This window comes from Oreochromis niloticus, linkage group LG22 (assembly GCF_001858045.2).
Source record: "Oreochromis niloticus isolate F11D_XX linkage group LG22, O_niloticus_UMD_NMBU, whole genome shotgun sequence".
In the NCBI taxonomy this organism is placed as follows: Eukaryota; Metazoa; Chordata; class Actinopteri; order Cichliformes; family Cichlidae; genus Oreochromis; species Oreochromis niloticus.
The window spans coordinates 15,871,085-15,889,015 of record NC_031985.2 but is presented as its reverse complement, the minus strand read 5'-3'; the positions used below and the strand labels follow the sequence as shown (position 1 = coordinate 15,889,015).

Here is a 17,931-nt window from a genome sequence, read left to right as displayed (position 1 = left end):
ACTACAGCTGAGATTATTTTAGTTACCTAAAAAGAATAAAGAATCCTAAACAAGGAGTGAAATCAACAGTCTGTTGGGCAAAATGAAAGCTAACCAAAAGGAATTTGTGGGCTCAAAAACTAAAGTAAAATTTAAAACACTTATGGAAAATGTCTTTCACTTTGGTCAAATTTGTTATCACATTTAGGTCATGGCGCTTTTTATTGGATGTTTACATCAATGTGAGTCAACCACTGTCAGAGTGTAGCTCTTTATAATGTAATACCTTTTCTGAACTTTTGAAAAGTGCACCCCTGAATAATATCCTCCGAAATATAATAATAATTAAAAATAACAGTCAAACTAACTTTCTGTGGTCTTGACTACCTCCACCTGTAGTGAATAACTGAAAAGCATGCTGTGTTGGGCTGAGTTCAGACCACTCAAGAGTATATCATGTCCTTGCCTTGAGAAACCCTTGGGTTGCTTATGCGGTTTGAGCAGGAACTGTGCTGCTGCTTTTAGCCTTGTGGCCTATAGTTGCCTGCTCAAACATGTAATCAATAGTTTACACATTGTTGTAAACCTTCTGTATGTACCTTCATGACAGCATCTGTTGATTGTAGACCTTGAAAATGACCTGCATCCCTCCTCGAGATTTTGTTAGATGTTGTGATGTTGCCGAGCTTCTTTCTAAAAACAAACCAGACTGTTGATTTGGTCACTCCTATATTTTTGCTGTTTCTCTGACAGGCTCACCCTAAAGATGGCGTCCCTTACTCGCATTTTTTTATGATTAGGATACCCGATTACGACATGGTACCCAAATTCAAGAGTGGATTATGGGTACCTTCGTGTGGTCGGTTCAACCCATGTATGCTACCGTTCATATACTGTCTATTTAGAATGTAACCTGATCATCACTTAACGTATGCAAAACGGAAGCTACCTTAGCTTTATAACTGTTGTTGACTTAAAAAGGTAAGCATAACAATGACAATGCTCTCTAAAGCTCTGCTGTATTATAAACAAACAAACAAAATTCCCTCACCTAGACAACAAGAGGAAGCAGAAGCTAACTATTTACAGAAAAAATACACATAATCAACACCTTTTAGGTCACAACAATGACCCTGCCTTATCAGAACAATCTGCACCACTGATTGGTACCATGAAATCACCTCTTGATATTAGTCTTATTTATTAATGACCTCTGTGAGTGACTGTAACGTCAGTGACATCAAGAACACTGCATTTTACTTTGTTTTTGTAGTTACCTGCACTGTCTCCAGTAGATAAAGTTAGTAAAACACAACATTAGAAGACGATTCAGAAAATAATACTAAAATACATGATTATTCATGCATTTTCGCCGCTGTAAAAAGTTGTTTTAGGCATGTTTTCATGTCGTCTCGGGTTACGATGTCGAACAAACCCGCCCTTTGTGAGGTCACCAGGCCCAACAGCGACACCCTGTGGACGGGGGCGGCACTGCGCCCTTTGTCTCGGTCACGTAGCTGTTTACGGAAACATTTTCACGTCCGCACGTGCGACAGTTTGTCACTTCTGCACGGTACGTGAGGGTTCGCATGCCCTCGGCTCGAAGGAAGGGGCAGGCTGTGCTCGGTTTTTCTCCCGAAATATAAACGATTTCAAACTTAATGTGTGTCGAGCGATGAGGACTGTGCTCTGCAGCCATCATGGAGAAGTAGGAGGAGGTCCGGGCTTCATTTTGGCCGTCTGACCTCGCGCGGACTGTGCAGAAGTTGTCGTGAGCTAAAAAGGCCCAGCTGGGGTTTTTTGTGTGTCACATCTTTGAACACGGAGCGGATTTGTGACGCGAGGAAAGATGATTTTTAGGAAGATTCACTCAGGGAGCTGCAGAGCATGGCTGTCCCGGGTGAGTCGACGTTTGTTTTCATACTTGCTGTCATGCTAAAAGGCTGAAGCCTTGTTATACTCTCTCTGCGTGAGCAGAAACGGATGATAAACGGACAAGAAGTAGCGGGTGTTGCTTCCACTATCATATCTTTGACTCCTTTTTTCGAAACGCCCTGCACTCTCTGGCATTTGGTCAAACCTCTGAGGAAGTTCCTCCACTCTGCTCACATGCATTGACTGCTCTTTCAGCATTTTCATATGAGGAACTCTGTTTCACCTCTTCACCTTCCACCTGCAGGTTTCCCTGAGGCAGGAGCTGTGTTTCTTTTCGTCCGTGCCCCCACAGCCGGTGCCTCCTCTGGCCCAAACCCTGCAGGGCTACTTGAGGGCGCTGGAGCCCCTGCTGCCCCCCGAGGAGTTGAGCCACACCCGCAGGATGGTGCACGATTTTGGCCGGCCGGGCGGGCTGGGTCCACAGCTGCAGGAGGGTCTGGAGAAAAGAGCCAGACTCAACAAGAACTGGGTGTGTAGCGGAGTGCGGAGGAGGAAAGAAGTGACTCAATCAATGAAAAAATCAATTGGTGAATCCCACATGACCCCCTCAAAATCAGCTAATTAGAATAACTTATTCAAAAGTGCCCTGATTATTTCTTTTGGCCACTTCTTGTAGACAAAACATTAATTTGGTGATGTTTTGATGGTTTGGACGTTTTCTCTCAATTAATAGAGAGAAAAAAAATCTGTAAATTAATAATGGTTGCGGAAAAACGGCTTCTGTGCAAGCCTAAATATGAGATTTGATGGTTTATAAGCTGGGTAACTTTATTCAGAAATTAACTTATTCTGTTACTCAATGTCAGTGAGGCCGTGTGAATCACCATTTTCCCCTCAGTGTATATCTACGCTACGTTGCAAAACAGTGTTTCAAAATAGTTTTTTTTTTCAATCAATTAAAAACAGAATCACTAAAATAAGCGTTTCTTTGTGATATTGTATGTATTTAGCTCCTGTTCTGCATTAAACGAACTTATTATTTCAAAGTTTAGGGAAAAATGCTAAAATGTATCCCCTATTGTCAGGAATCAAAGAGGAGTCATGTCTTGCTTCTTGTCTGTGACTTAATTTTGCAGCAAAAGTCTGTTAAAAAGCTTTGAGGTACACACACACACACACACACACAGTCTCCAGTAAAAAAAAAAAAATCAGTGCCTCTGTGGTTTTGGTCCTTTTTTGAACTTCAGAGCTGATTTCCGTGCCCTTCCTTTGGTCTCCCCTGCAGATCTCGGACTGGTGGGTGCAGCGGGCGTACTTGGAGAGCAGACAGCCTCTGCCCGTGCACTCGAACGCGGCTATCTCTCTGCCCCGCAGAGATTTTAATGACTGGAGGAGCCAGCTGGTGTGAGTCTACATATACTGATGTAGAGAGACAGCAGAGAAGAGCTATGTGGAAGTGATGGTGCAGAAACCCATTTAATTAAAATTAAACATTAAAAGACGCTGAAGATGTGTTGGCCTGCGGTGTATGTATTTTGAACACTCAAAGCCTCACAGTTCAGAGCGTGTAAGCCATTTTTAGATCTCAGTACAACAGCAGCAACAGATCTTTGTATTACTTTGAGTGTGTAAACAGAAGTGTTAAAGGGCACAGAAGCAAAAGGGTTTAGTTAAGTGTTGCTGTGTCATCATGCACTTATGATCCGGATACTCACACCTGCTGTTTTTATTTTTATCATTTAAAGCTTGCAACATGATGTCCTGCTCCTCTGTGTGCCAAAGTCGTTACTGCCTCTGTTGACTTCTTTTAAAAGACAGTCGCATAAACCGAATAAGCTGCAGCTGTGAGACTGAAAAGGGGGTCCGTTTTACTTAAATCCTTTAGATCTCATCGTCTGAAAAGAAAAAGGAAAAAAAAAACATGAATCATACCATTAATGCTCTCTGAGGTTTCATTCATCGTGCTGTTTGGTTTAGCTGAATATGATTTGTGTTTATAGAACCGCTTCGTGTCTGTTTCCCTGCAGGTTTGCATCCAGACTGATAGCAGCCGTTCTGGACTTCAAGGCCAAAATAAACACGTGAGTCTTAATTTATGCAACATGTTTGTACCGCCTAACATATGGACATGGCAGGAGTTCCCTTTTCTGCTCTAAAGGCTACAAAATGCTGAGGACACTGGTACAAAGAGTAACGGCATCGTCCTCAGTGAAAATGGAAAAAGTCAAAAGTTTTCAGCAAGCATTCACTGGCCACTTTATTAAGTACAGCTTGTTAGCTGCAATAATGCTTCGCAGCACAGATTGAACAAGGTGCTGGAAACATTTCTCTGAGATTTCTGACCATATTGATATAGTAGCATGCCATGCGTGGTCTTCTGCTGCTTCAAGTTCTCACAAGGTATGCTCTTCTGCATACCTTGGTTTGTAACGAGTGGTTGTCTTGAGTCACTATCAGGTTAAAGCAATCTGGCCATTCTTCTCTGACCTCTGCCTTCACAAGGCATTTTCTCCCAGAGATCTGCTGTTCACTGGATATTTTCTCTTTCTTGGAAAACCGTAGAAATGTTTGTCTGGGAAAATCCCAGCAGTTCAGCAGTTTCTGAAATGCTCAGACCAGCCATGTTCAAAGTCATTTAAATCACCTTTCTTCCTCACTCTGATGCTTGGTTTGAACTTCACCACATTGTCTTGACCGTGTCCTCATACCTAAATGCACTGAATTTCTGTCATGTGATTGGCTGATTAGATACTTCTGTTAACAAGCAGTTGAACTGGCGTAACTAGTTAAGTGGCAGATGAGTGTGTAGGTGAAGTGTTTTTGTCGCAGTTGAACTTGAATATGTTTTTTTTTTTTTTTTTTTTTTTCTTTTTCAACAGAAAAAAAAATCACGTAAAAATATTTCTATAAATATGAGTCCTTAAACTCATTTCTTTCATTGATAGTAATTTAACTAATGTTATGTTAAAAACAAAGAGCTGTTTCAGGGTTTTTGTTAATGTTTGAAAGAAAATGAAAGTGAGAACTTAAACCTTTGTTCTGGTAAAAGAGGAGCTTTCATTTGGTTGAAATTCATGAACCAAAATCTGCAAAATGGCAGTGACTTTTACACAGAGGTCCAGTCAAACACCTTTTCTTCTGGTTCGCTCCCCCACTCTGTGTTCACGTATTCTGTCTGTAACCTGTAAGCTATACACAGATGCCAGATCAAATTAGTGGAATAAAAACTAAATTATGTCACACTTTATAGTGGAGTTCAAGTAAAAGCGGCTATACAACTCATATTTACTGGTGCCCAGTCTCTCTGCTGTGTGGTGGTGGTGGTGGTGGGGTTGGGGGGGTTACTACAGTAAAATACAGTTATTCCATTTAGAGCTTATGAAGCTGGTTATTACCCGGGGAAATCACAGGCTCTGTACTGGTGTCAGACTTTGCAGTAATCCTCTGACAGTGTTTAAGCTGCAGTTGGTTTTATTCGCTTCTATTTTTGTGCCGTGACCTTTGACCCGGCTGGCATTGCCTTGTGTTTTCTCTGCTGCATGAAGTTAATCTGCGTCTAAATTTACTCGCCTGCACATATTGTAACAGAATCTGCAGCTCAGTGCTGAAACGTCTGCTGGAGTCTCTCCCCCCCCCCCCCGAGTGAAGCATGAAAACAGTGTTTCAGTGTCAGCGCATTCAGCATAGCTCTGAATCTTTAAACTCCAAAAAGTTCTTTTTTTTTTTCTTTTCTTCCTTGTCTTTGCTCTATTCCCACTGCACAAACTCTGAGCTGTTGAGTATAGAAAGTTTCTGCTGCTGTGCATTTCTGATCTGAACTCTTTTACCACATTGCATTTTTTATTTTGTTTTTAATGCATCCTGTAAGAATAAAATTGGCGTTACAGTGCTGAGTAAAAATCAGGGGGCCTTGTATTAATCAGTGAGGGACACCTTTATCAACAGTCTGTGGACTTCGGCAGCAACAGTTTAAACTCTAACAGGGAGATAAGATTTAAACTAGCTGGAAGCGGAACGTTTTTAACAGGCTGATTTAGGAAGAAGCCGGGATCAGAATGACCCGGTTTATCCAAGTAACTTCAGGGTTAAGCCTGGTTTTCTGTATTATGAAGGTGGTTCACTTCTTAACAGGGTGCATCAGCATGGTAATTTGTGCTGTAAAGAGGGAAGAGGTTCCAGAGGTTAGAGATGAACGGGTAGAAATCGCTGTCCGCTGACCAATCAATTCTCCCTTGGACCTCTGTTTGGGAGCGCAGGGGTGTCTGAGATGTTTTAATATTTTTTAATGTCTTTGCATTTCCCCGATGAGCATCAGTAAAAAAAAAAATCTAGATTCTTTCTTTTCTAAAACTATTTTACCTTTTTCTTGCTCTATAAGCATTCATATATAATCCTAAAACAGGACCTACTTGTACTTTGTCAGCTTATATCAAATTGGCTTTTTGTTTGTTTGTTTTTAATTGAATTGCTCTGATTGTTAAACACCACTGTGGCTCCCGCTGAAAGAGTGGACACTAACAATGTCTTTTATACATTAATTTAATTTAATTAGTCAGTTATAAGCCATCAGATTCTCCAGTGTCCTAATGAGACATGTTATAAGTCTGTAGACTTTCACAGTCTGCATTTCTGCCTGCTGACAGAGCTACAGCAGGTGCAGCGTCTTATCAGGTGAGGTCCTGTGCAATGAGCAGGTCTAAAACTGATGGATGTCTTTATTCTTTGCACAGTTGTGAGACGATCAGCGATCCTGCACAGAGATGTTATTCATTGTCCCTCGGTGTATTTAACTAGTGCAGGGTGCAGTCAAGAAGAGGGTAACCCATGTCTTTGTAGGTGCAGGCAGTCATTAAGTGACTCTTTTGAAGAGGCGACAGCTATAAGTATATGCTCACTGTTCAAAACATGGCTGAGCAGAAGGGGCGGATTGAGGGTTTCAGCTTACTTGGGGAAAAAAACAAACGACCAGACAGGGTGACTGAGGAAAGCAGAGGTAAAGGATGGGGGGGGGAAACCAAACAATTTGAGTTTGAGACTCAGTTTTAACTCATTACTTCTCTTGCTCGGATGAGACGGTCAGGGATTTCTCTGATGATCAGTAAGGTGAAAGCGTTGTTTTGCTTATAAATTGTGTAGTAAATTTATCCACCTGTGCTCGTCTTTGGTGTACACAACGACGACTGACGTGTTTCTCTTTGTCTTGTCAGCGGGCAGCTGCAGGTCGAGTTCATGCGAGGGAAGCCCCTGTGCAAGGAGCTCTACCCCCTCCTCTTCTCCTCCTGCAGGATCCCCGGCCCCAAACACGACTACATTGCTCATTACGGCCGCTCCCGCCGCTCGCCGACGCACATCACTGTCGTCAGGAACTACCAGGTGAGTCGTGCCTGACAGGTGGCAGAGGATGGATCTAGATAGTCTCTTTTGTTCTTTTCTTGTGTTACCAGTCAAGTCAAGTCTTGTGCAGTCACATCTGAAGCCGCTTTTTGTGTTTCTTCAACTCCAAGTCGACTGTTGATACACCGAGCTTTGCAAACAGAAGTCACGTGATCGTACAGGAAGCTTTCTTCTGAACATTGAGTACTCTGGCAGCACGTTATCCCACGAGATCGGACATTTCAGCAGGCAGAGGAATGAAAACAAAGTTGTTTTAGCTAATGATTGCTGGCTGTATGTGGGATATTTCATCATCTTGATTAAAAGACAAGCTTATTTAGTTTGTAAAGTATCTGCACATAAGTGGAGTTATGTTGTAGAACCAGTCAGCAGATGTCTGATTTAACATTGATCCTGGATAACGATTTGACATGAGACCTCTCTAGGATTGTTTGGAGGGTCAGTTGGGTAATTAGAGAAAGGAAGAGAAGTGTTTCACAGCACGCGTCTTAGCATTTCAGACATCTGTGCTATGTTTGATCACAGGAATTCTTAAACCATGAAAACATTTTTGATTCTGGAAAGGGAAAAAAAATGAAATGAGATGTACTAAATCTACACAGTGTTTCATAATGACTAAGGACTACTGCATACTCACATCTACTATACTTTTTATTCTAGGTTAGTAAGTTGTTCATCTTTCAGAAGATGCAACGTCCAAAATGAACAAAATATCCTGGATGTTCACTTCTGGCGCTTCCTGTTGTGACTCAGTTTTTTTCAAAGGTTAACAGATTTACTGAAAAGGCCTTCTGCTGCCAAAGGGACTTTAATTGATGTAGGGCGTGACTCATTTGCAGTGCGTTTGGCGAAGCTGCAGCAGAGAAGTCCTAGAAATAGTTTGTTTTTTATTTAGTCTGTTTCTACAGGGTTTATTAGCCACAAGTACAACATCAGATCTCACTGTGGACTGATGGCAGTAAGCAGAGTTATTGTATGCTAGTAAGACAAATGCATCCAAGTTTGTGTGTTTTTTGTTTTTTTTTTGTTAGTTTTTTTTTTTAAAATACATTTTGTAGCTCAAGTTAAAATCTATTGTATATGCACACCATTTAATCTGAGGTATGACTGAATGTGATGCAGTCAGCAGTATGTGCATGGACTCTACCAGTGTGTTGATCTGTCGAGGAATTGTTCTCCTTTCATGGACGAGTGCAGCTGTGCTGTGTTGTTGTGTCGCCCTCTGATGAACACGTCGACCCAGAGTATCCCAGAAATGTTCAGTAGGAGACACAGTGTGACTAAACGCTGGCCAAGACCCAGAGAGTCCTGTGCTGCCCTGCACGTGTGGGGCTGGGCATCGTCCTGCTGAAACAGCTGCTGGGCGGGGCGCAGTACAGGCTGGAGCGCCTCGTCTCAGCACCTCAGCCAAGAACAATCAGGTCGGAGGTCAGAGATGTTGCAAGGCTACAGCTTGGATACATGAGAGTCCCAGCAGGAAGTAGCTCCACCTCTAGTCAGGCGTGACGCTGATGACAGTGTTGTGCATACACTGATTTTCTGTTTAGAGACTGCTGCCTGCAAAAAGGAGTAAACTGAACCAGCTGTGAGGTGTAACTTCATTGATATGGAGATTAATAATCCCAACAACAAACAACAAGAACCCAACAGTGCTTTCTTAGAGATTAAAATGATGCAGTGAGATTTTTTTTTTTTTTTTTTTCCATATTTTGAAATGTACTGGTCAAAAAAAAGTGTCTCATCCACTGAGCCTCGGTTTTCTGACGGACTTTTGAGGATGTTTTTCAGGTGAAATTTTTTTGTTTGTTTATGTAAAAGGGACAACAGAAAAACCCTCAAAGAACTTAAAATCTGAATTTCTGTTAAGCAGTTTATCGTCTCAGCTCTGAACTTGTTTGGTTTTTTTGATAACTGTAAATGTTGGTGTTTCTGTGGATTTGAAGGTTGTTTTGTGACTGTAAAAAGCACTTAGTGCAGCTTAGTAATTGAAAGATGCCCCCGCTTTCTGTTTTGTTTTGCTTTTTAAAAACCTTGACCTTACTGACATGGTTTTCCTCCTACTCCCAGTTCTTCCAGCTGGAGGTTTATAACAGCGATGGCTCGCGGATGACCGAGAGTCAGATCCACGGGCAGCTGCTCAGGATCAGGTCTCAGTCTTGGAAGACTGACAAGGAGCCGATGGGCATCCTGACCAGCGAGCACCGCCACACATGGGGAGAGGCCTACAACCGCCTGCTGAGAGGTAGATCACATGACCACACACGCAGGCCGGTGCTTACTACTTGACTGCTATCTCACTGTAAGCTGCTGCTGGTTTCGGTTATTTTAAGAGAGCAAACAAAACTGACCTGTTAATGGCTCGGTTTAAGAAAAGAAAAATGTGATGTTGGCGAAGCTTTGCCGGTGTCCATTAAGTTAGAGTAGCATAGGATACGTCCTTGCATCCATTTTTTCTGATGTGCTTGAAATGACGTCACAAAATTTGAGGTTCCTTTAGAGCTGCTTGAAGGTGGCAGCCAAAGGAGGCGTTTTATTAATTTTTACCTCATTATAGATTTTAGATAATGAGACCCTACATCTCAGTGTTTTTATCTGCTTTGTAGAAACCTAACCACACATAGGAGACGCTGTTGTGTACTTGGAGCAGCTCAGTGACCAGAACTCTTCATGTTTAGACGTAACACCAGTTTAATGACGGACTGATTACATGTCTCAAAGCAGTTTTAAGTGTTAAATGTTTTATGCTTGCATCAGCAGAAACCCAATAATCAGTCTTGGTTGGAAAAACTGAAACGTTGGTGATGGACGAAACACTCAAACACTTAAAATTACCTAAAGTTGGACTTAGGGCTGCTCAATTAATCGAATTTTACTCTAGATTATGATCTGGGCTTTCAACGATCATTAAAAATGACTGAGCCGATTATTAGCACCTCCCTCGTGCTTTACTCTCGCGCTGCTCCGTGTGGCAAATCGAGCGCACCTCTCTGCGTTTCGAACACGCGTCACAACAATTAATCAATCGGCGTACACTTGAAACTTTAACCAAAGGAGAAGAAGAGATGGACAGAAGAGGCAGAGCGTGTACGGACAGTGCAGGAGCTGATAGAGGAGAAATGTTAATAACCGTACGAGCTGGCAAAGGACAGGAGGAGTCATGATGTCGAATAGTTTGACTCTTTTTATTTTAACTCCTTTTAATACTTGATAAATGCAAAACACAGAAAAATGTGAGGTTGTCAGGTGTCAAACTTGGAAACCAGATGGAACTGTAGAAAGAGGAGAAACCTGCCAAGCCAATGATGGCGACAGCTAAAAAAAAAAAAACCTGAAGAGGGAAAAAAACAAAAACGCTTTAGCTCCTCTCCCTTTAAGGCAGCTTTCTTCTCATTGGCTGCCACGCACAAACAGCAGCTGCTCCACAATGACTTCTTTATGTCTGTGATACAATTAGTCATTTCACTGAAGTTGTAGATTGTCTAAACTTGGTGCATACAAATATAAACATACCATTATGTATGAAAACATGTTCTATAGTATAAAATAAAAACAATAAACAAATGGGGAAATAATCCTAGTGATAGCATCACTAACAGAAAATAAGGAGAAGCAATCAATAAGCAGGAACAACTGGAGAGGTTAAAATCATCAAATAGAAATACTCAAAGTATCAACTTGTTAATCTCTCGTGTGATTTTTATTTTTTTAATTAAACTGGGAGGTTAAAATGTCAACAATACAACAGGTGTTTCAGATATTTTAAAAAAATGTTGGGCATCATAAAAATAACGGCTACATGTGGGAGACGAGTCGATTGGGTTTAAACGAGATGGTCTCTGTGTGTCTCAGATAAACTGAACCAGGAATCGGTGCGGATGATAGAGACGGGACTTTTCTCCTTGTGTCTGGATTCTCCAGTCATGAGGATATCAGATGAGAAGTATGTGCGCACACACACACACACACACACACACACACACACACACACACACACGCGCACACAGACACACAGAGTATTTCGGTGTTTGCTAAATCAGTTGAGTAATGCTGTCTGTGCAGATATTATTGTTTCTTATGGAGGTTTGGAAACACTGCACAATTATCACTTCCCGTAATTGAACTATTGCTCCATTTAAATGGTGTGCACTCTCTCTGTGGTTTTCTACGTGTGAGCTCTTGAATAATCGCTTGTGCAACCACTTTAATTGACAGGTATGCGAGCCGCAAGGCTGCGCAGGTCCTTCATGGCGGCGGGACGTTCTCCAACAGCGGAAACCGCTGGTTTGACAAAACGCTTCAGGTGGGAATGCGCACGTGAATGGCGAGAGACGGCTTGTTTTAGAGGAGCTGGCGCAGCGTGCTGACTCGTGTCTGTGTTTGAACAGTTTGTGGTGGGCGAGGATGGCTCGTGGGGTCTTCTGTATGAGCAAGCCACGGCCGAGGGTCCACCTGTAGCGACGCTGCTGGATCATGTGATCGAGTACTGGTGAGATGTTGGAATGAAACTGCAGATGTGCTGAGTCAAGAAAAATTGAGCTGAGGTGGAGAATGATGGGGTTTCTGCTCTGAGTGTTTAGGTTTTTTTTTCTTGTCTGCAGTGAGAAACCGGACCCAAAGAGGGCACCGTTGCTCCCGCTACCCATGCCCAAGAAGCTTTACTTTCACATAGACCGAGAAATCAAGAGGGACATAGAGCACGCCAAGCAGAACCTCGACATGTAAGCCTCCAACTTTTTTTTTTTTCTTTTTTTTTAGTTAAACTCTTAGCTGAGCTCTGCAGCATGCTGACCTCTCCGCACACCATCAGCTGCGTGTTTGTGTTTGCTCTGAAATCTGACAGAGGTGGAGAGAACTCGCTCTGAAAGAAAGCCGCAGGAGTGTAAACAGATTTATCTTCGCTGTGTTTATGTAACCTTGATGGAAATAATGCCTCTGTGGATAACTCTAAAGTCATTCTTCATAATCCACTGCTCTCCTGGTCAGATGCCAAGCTTTTTATATGGTCCTGTGCAATTTCAGAGCTCTCTCAAATCATTCAGATGCCAAAATATGATTGAGGAATAAAGCTTTTTCTTACGTGCAGTGTGGAGTTCAACAGGACTTAACAATATTGTATGGAAATGTTTAAAATAGTGAGTCAAAGTAGGTAGAAGTAAACTTTGTTTTCTATCTGTCACATAGTGATTTCCCACCTGCTCTCTACACTGCTGTCTGAAAGCTAATGTAAAGCTGCTAATTGAACCTCGCCTTTAAACATAAAATCGTCACAAATGCAAATGTTTGTCCTGAATTTGTTGCAGCCTGATCAACGACCTCGACGTTAATGTGTTCAACTTCAAGAAGTTTGGCAAGAATCTTCCAAAGCAGCACCAGATGAGCCCAAACTCCTTTATCCAGGTCGCCCTGCAGCTCGCCTACTACAGGTCAGTGCCAGTAGTTTTTTACTTCAACCCTGTTGCATTACAGAGGGAAAGTTACTTTGTTAAACAACTTGTCCAGAACTGACCCATTTAGCTGCTTTGTGAACCGACCAATCACAAAATAGATTCCTCTTCACTCACACCTGTCCTGGTAATCTAACGCCTTGTTTGATACCTGGACTTCATCGGATGAGCTCTGTTGGAGTAATTGGAGTGACTGATTTACACTGATCGGCCACTTTATTAGGCATAGTTTGCTACTGGATGGATCCATCCCTTCATGTTGTTTAAGACCCTACTACCCAAATGCTGCAGAAGAAATTTAGACTCATCAGACCAGGAAACACTTTCCCAATCTTATTGTTCAGTTTTGGTGAGCCCCTGTGAACGGGGGCCTCAGTTTCTCTCTCTTAGCTGACAGGAGTGGCACCTGGTTTGGTCTTCTGCTGCTATAGTCTGCCTGCTTCTGAACGCATGTTGTGTGTTCAGAGATGCTCTTCTGCATACCTTGGTTGTAACGCGTGAGTTCTCTGTAAATTCTGAATGTGCTAATTGTCTACAAGAGTGAGAATCATTAAGTTTTGTTTTCTGCTTTGTCTTTAAAGTCCAGCACTTACTTGAGATGAACACCTCTGCCTGTTAGCAGTCTTGTGTCTCTGATATCAGCTTTATTTTTGTCTGCAGAGTTCACAGTGAAGTCTGTCCTGCCTGCGATATCGCCACTCAGAGGATGTTTAGAGGAGGAAGGACCGAGTACATCCGCTCACCCACTAAGCAGGGGCTCCAGTTCATTCTTGCATTTGATAATCCGTCCGTATCGGTGAGAAACACAAACCCTGTGAGAAAGTTCTTCCGCTGAATGGGAACAGAACTGTTGGAGGATTTTTTTTGTAGCTTGGATTCAGAATGTGTTTATTTTTTTGGTTTGCAGCGGGAAGCAAAGCAGGAGCTGTTCAGAGAAGCTGTTGATGCCTACTCGGCTCTGACTGAAGCGGTAAGTGTTAAATAAATGTTAAAACATTTATCTCAAAGCTGCTGATTAACTGATTCAAAAACACTTAAACAAGAGTTTCATTTCTCTTTTGTTCAGGCACTTAATGGACACGGCATTGACCGCCACCTGCTGGGGCTCAAGCTGCAGGCCATCGAGGAGGGCATGAGCATTCCCAAAATCTTCATGGACACGGCTTACGGGCTAGCAACACACTTTAAGCTCCGGACAGGACAGGTGTGTGTGTGTCTTTGTTTGAAGTGTTATTTACACTGTTGCTCAGTAGGAAATGGGAAATTTTTGTTGTTGTTGTGTTTTGTGGGGTTTTTTTTGTTTTTGTTTTTTTTTTGGTTTTTTTGGTCAAATGATAGTGGCTATATGAGAGGGAATTTTCTACCAGATAATCTCCTGTGAAGTTCTTGCGAATTTCTGGCAGCACACGCATACATGGTTGCTTGGAGTTTCCTTGAATTGATGTGTTTCTCTTCCTCATTTTAGGTTTTGACAGTCAGATGTGTGGAATTTTTTTTTTGTTTGTTTGTTTGTTTGTGTTTTCCCGGGGTCAGCTCCTGATTGTGGTTTTTCTGGCATGCCTTAGTTTTCAAATGACAGTATATATCAAAGCATTTGTACAGTATAACTGAATGTTCCAGATTCGCACAGTTTTAAAGGGGATCTGTGCCGCTTGGTTGGACTCAAAGATGTAGTTGTTTTGTTTTTCCTTCTTATCTTTGATGAAGTTGTGCTGTCTCATTAGTGTGATTCAGGAAAAAATACCCAACTGGCTGTTGAGACAATGACAAGTTTCCAGTTAGCAGCTATGATCACCGGTTATGTGGATTGTGACCAGTTGGAGCATAAATTGTGACAGCAAATTTTCATTTAATTTTAGTCATAAAGGAGGTTGTTGATGATAACTATGATAAATGTTATTGGTCAACAAAGTTAACACGGCCCAGCTGTCATGGAAATGTAGGTGCTCGTATTCGATGTTTTATGAGCAATTAAAAACACTGTAGATATGAAATGAGGACAGCAGAATGTGAGTTTGAGCTCTTGGCATCTGTACAGATCATGTGATATAACTAGAAGCTAAAGATCAGCTGTCTGGTGAGCCTTAGTGTTCTCGTGATGAAGAGTGAACTTTGAGACTCCGATTTAATGATTTGTGTGTTTTTTAATGATGTGTGCCCAGCTCCAGTATTGATCTCCCTCCTGTCTTGTCTCTTCAGATGCCTGCAAACAATACGGACAGCGTGATGTGTTTCGGGCCTCTCGTTCCTGACGGCTACGCCGTCTGTTACAACCCTCAGGCAGACCACATCCACTTCTCCATCACGGCCTTTAACTGCTGCGAGGACACTAACGCAGAGAGACTCGCTCGCACTTTGAGGGACACCATGTGTCATCTGCAGGAGATGCTGCAGCCTACTGTGTAGAGCTGCTGCTACAGCATCCAGCAGCGCGATTTCGAACATTTTTTCTAAAGAATATTTTGTACGACTTTTGTAGGGGTGCTTTTTTTTGTTTGTTTGTTTTGTTTTGTTATGCATGCCACTCGTAACACTTCACACGAGCATTTAATTGTGTGAGAGCCTGGAAAAGACCTATGCAGCTTTTGTTGCTTCTTTAAAGTTTGGGTGAAGCGATAAATCTTTTTCTAAGCTGCCAAATTTGCATCGTCATCGTTGCATTTCGAAGCATCAAATTCCACAGCGTCTCTCGGTGAAAGCGAAACAACTCAATGTGACACTCCAGCATTAATCAGAAAAAGTCTACGCGTGCACTCCTTTGTACAACTTGTGAGATGACCTGTGTCCTTCAACCTTTCATATTTCACTTTGTCATCAGAATTAATGGGAAATGTTGGATTTTTTTCTAGGTGAAAAAGGGGTTTGAATGGACAAAAGGAGAGGAATTATTGAGGGTGATGTGGTGTTTTTGTGTCTGAACTCGAACGACCTGATCGTCAGATGAATTTTGATTAAGGATAATTTTTTTTGTTTGTTTGTTTATTTGGAGGATCTTGTTCTGCACTCAGCCTGCAGGACTGGTTAATAAAGCCTGTGCTCACATGATTTCTCACTCAAATTCTTTTTTCCATGTTAAAGAGAGTATGAGAGTGAGGATTTGCATTAAAAATCTGACACTTTTTCAGCAAAGTGACATCACAGAATCACAGTTTTTCACCTAAGATGATTTCTGTTCCAGGGTGAACCCTCCAATGTTCAAATCTGGACACAATGAGATCTTACTACTAGTACTTTATGAAAGGTACATTAAATAACTACAGTGTATGCAGCCTGTCATAGCGGACCACTACCTGATGAATAAAAGGAAAAGCTGACCCCTTCAGTCTAGGCTAAAGGGAGGTAGTTTGCTGACATGGTTTGGATCTAGTTGTCTCCTTAGTGGTAAGGTTCACTGCAAATCAATACAGGATTATCTGGAGTGATAAGTTTATCTCATTGTGATGTGATGTGAGTGGATTCTACAAGGATGACAGTACTCCTGGCCAGTGTGGCCAGGAGGGGGGAGGGGGTCTGTGTCCGTATAATAGATGTTTGAAATTAAAATTCAAGCAGAAAGACCTGTTAAAGCTGCATGCCAGAAGTGATCCTGCATAATTAATAAAGCTGCTCAGTGGGTGGCCTGTACAGGCTACACAAATTTAAGGTAATAAAACCTAAGATAAGATAAGATAAGATAAGATAAGATGGCCTTTATTAGTCCCACAGGTGGGAAATTTGTTTTGTTACAGCAAAAGTGCAAAGTTATGTAGCAGAAATTAGAAAACACACAACCTGCTTTAAATCACAGAATTATATGCATATAAATATATAAATGGTACACTCAGAAATACAGATCCAAGTATAAAAGTGCAAACAAATATTTGGGCAAAATGGAAAACGTGAAGTTGCAGAGGGGATACGGCAACCTTTTTGAACAGGCCTGGACTTAGGAGGCTTTTCCATAACGCCAAAGCTTGGAGGTCACTGAATGGGTTGAAGGGTATGAAAATGATCTGAGTCACCAGCTCTTAATCCAGCTGAGCACTTTTTGAGGATTTGGACTGGCTTTGTGGAGAGGTGTATGAAAAGTGGTCATCATCCCTCCACACTGCATTAGAGTCTGTCAAGCAACACTGAAGATGAAGCTGTGTGTGTGGCTTAACATCCAGATTATTCCTCTTTGTTATCTATTGCTCTTTATGCTTATGTTGTGACTGAGATTTATGTCAAAGTTCAAAGGTCAGACTGAATAAACATGCCTGTAAACTGCAGCTTGACTGTCAGAGGAATGCAACAGTAAAATTTCCAGTTTACAACGATGTATGCACCAAAGGAACAAACACCATTGAAAGAGGGAACTGCTTACATCATATTATTATGGCTCTCGTGATCAGTAGTTTTATAGTTACATAAAGTGAAACATTTTCCCAGTTTTAGCTTCGTATTAACTACCAAAGTTGTTATTTGGTTCGGGTTTTTGAAACTTTGTGAGTTTCTGTAAAAATAAAAACAAAAAAGTCGACAAAATGTATTAAACTTTTTAGTGAAATTCTTATAAAACATTATTTAAAAAAATAAAACTTATTTAAAACTTGTTTTCCCTGTCACTTATCTTTTATAATGTTACAATATTTATAAAGGCAGACATCCGGTGTCTGAGCTAGATAGATTGGTGGATTGAAGGCCATGCTAAGGGACAGCGCATGAACAACCCTTGAGCACCAGATCCATAGAGGCAGGGGTCTAGCTAAAGACTGATAAGGTGCCCTGGAGACTATCAAACATATAGTTGCAGAAGGTTAGCTTTGGACCCGTGTAAGTTGAGAGGCACAACCAGGTGGCTGGGACAGCGTACAGGAACATCTGCCCATATACTGCCTAAAATTCCCTGATGGGGGAAACACCACCAAGGTGGTTGAAAACAACAGGGCTGAGGTCCTGTGGGACCTTGAGTTCTAGACAGACAAGCAGCTGCTGGCTAACTAACCCGATATGCTTATGGCTGACAAGGAGCAGAAGACCGTATTTGCATTTTTATTATAACAGCAGCAACAAATAAAGACACTGTGTTAAAAGTATTAAAATATTTGAGTTACAAAGCCCTGCATTAAATGAATTTGAAAAAAAAATCAGAGAGACACGGTTAAAGCTTCACATTAAAGAGTAAACAAAGCTTGTTATGTTACATAGTTGCGTCACGGTGTAACTGTAACTGTTTATGTTGTATCTGCGCGTGACCCTGTGGAGCAGCGCTCTGCTT

The 17,931-nt window shown here is 41.7% G+C and overlaps 1 protein-coding gene and 1 long non-coding RNA gene across 2 annotated transcripts; one reads left to right on the top strand and one right to left on the bottom strand.

Moving 5' to 3' along the window:
• The first annotated feature begins 1,465 nt into the window (after nt 1-1,465).
• cratb (carnitine O-acetyltransferase b) lies at nt 1,466-15,737 on the top strand. Its single transcript, XM_005457163.4, has 15 exons — nt 1,466-1,879; nt 2,159-2,383; nt 3,140-3,258; nt 3,882-3,935; nt 7,062-7,227; nt 9,316-9,490; nt 11,098-11,188; nt 11,461-11,548; nt 11,634-11,734; nt 11,847-11,966; nt 12,549-12,671; nt 13,353-13,488; nt 13,600-13,662; nt 13,759-13,896; nt 14,892-15,737. The coding sequence occupies exons 1-15, from the start codon at nt 1,829-1,831 to the stop codon at nt 15,096-15,098; spliced, it is 1,857 nt and encodes a 618-aa protein (XP_005457220.1). The 5' UTR covers nt 1,466-1,828; the 3' UTR covers nt 15,099-15,737.
• LOC109196572 (uncharacterized) lies at nt 15,531-17,259 on the bottom strand. Its single transcript, XR_002058012.2, has 2 exons — nt 16,464-17,259; nt 15,531-16,345 (listed from the first exon to the last, which is right to left on the bottom strand). It is a non-coding gene; the product is annotated as an uncharacterized LOC109196572 (long non-coding RNA).
• Between the last annotated feature and the right edge of the window lie 672 nt (nt 17,260-17,931).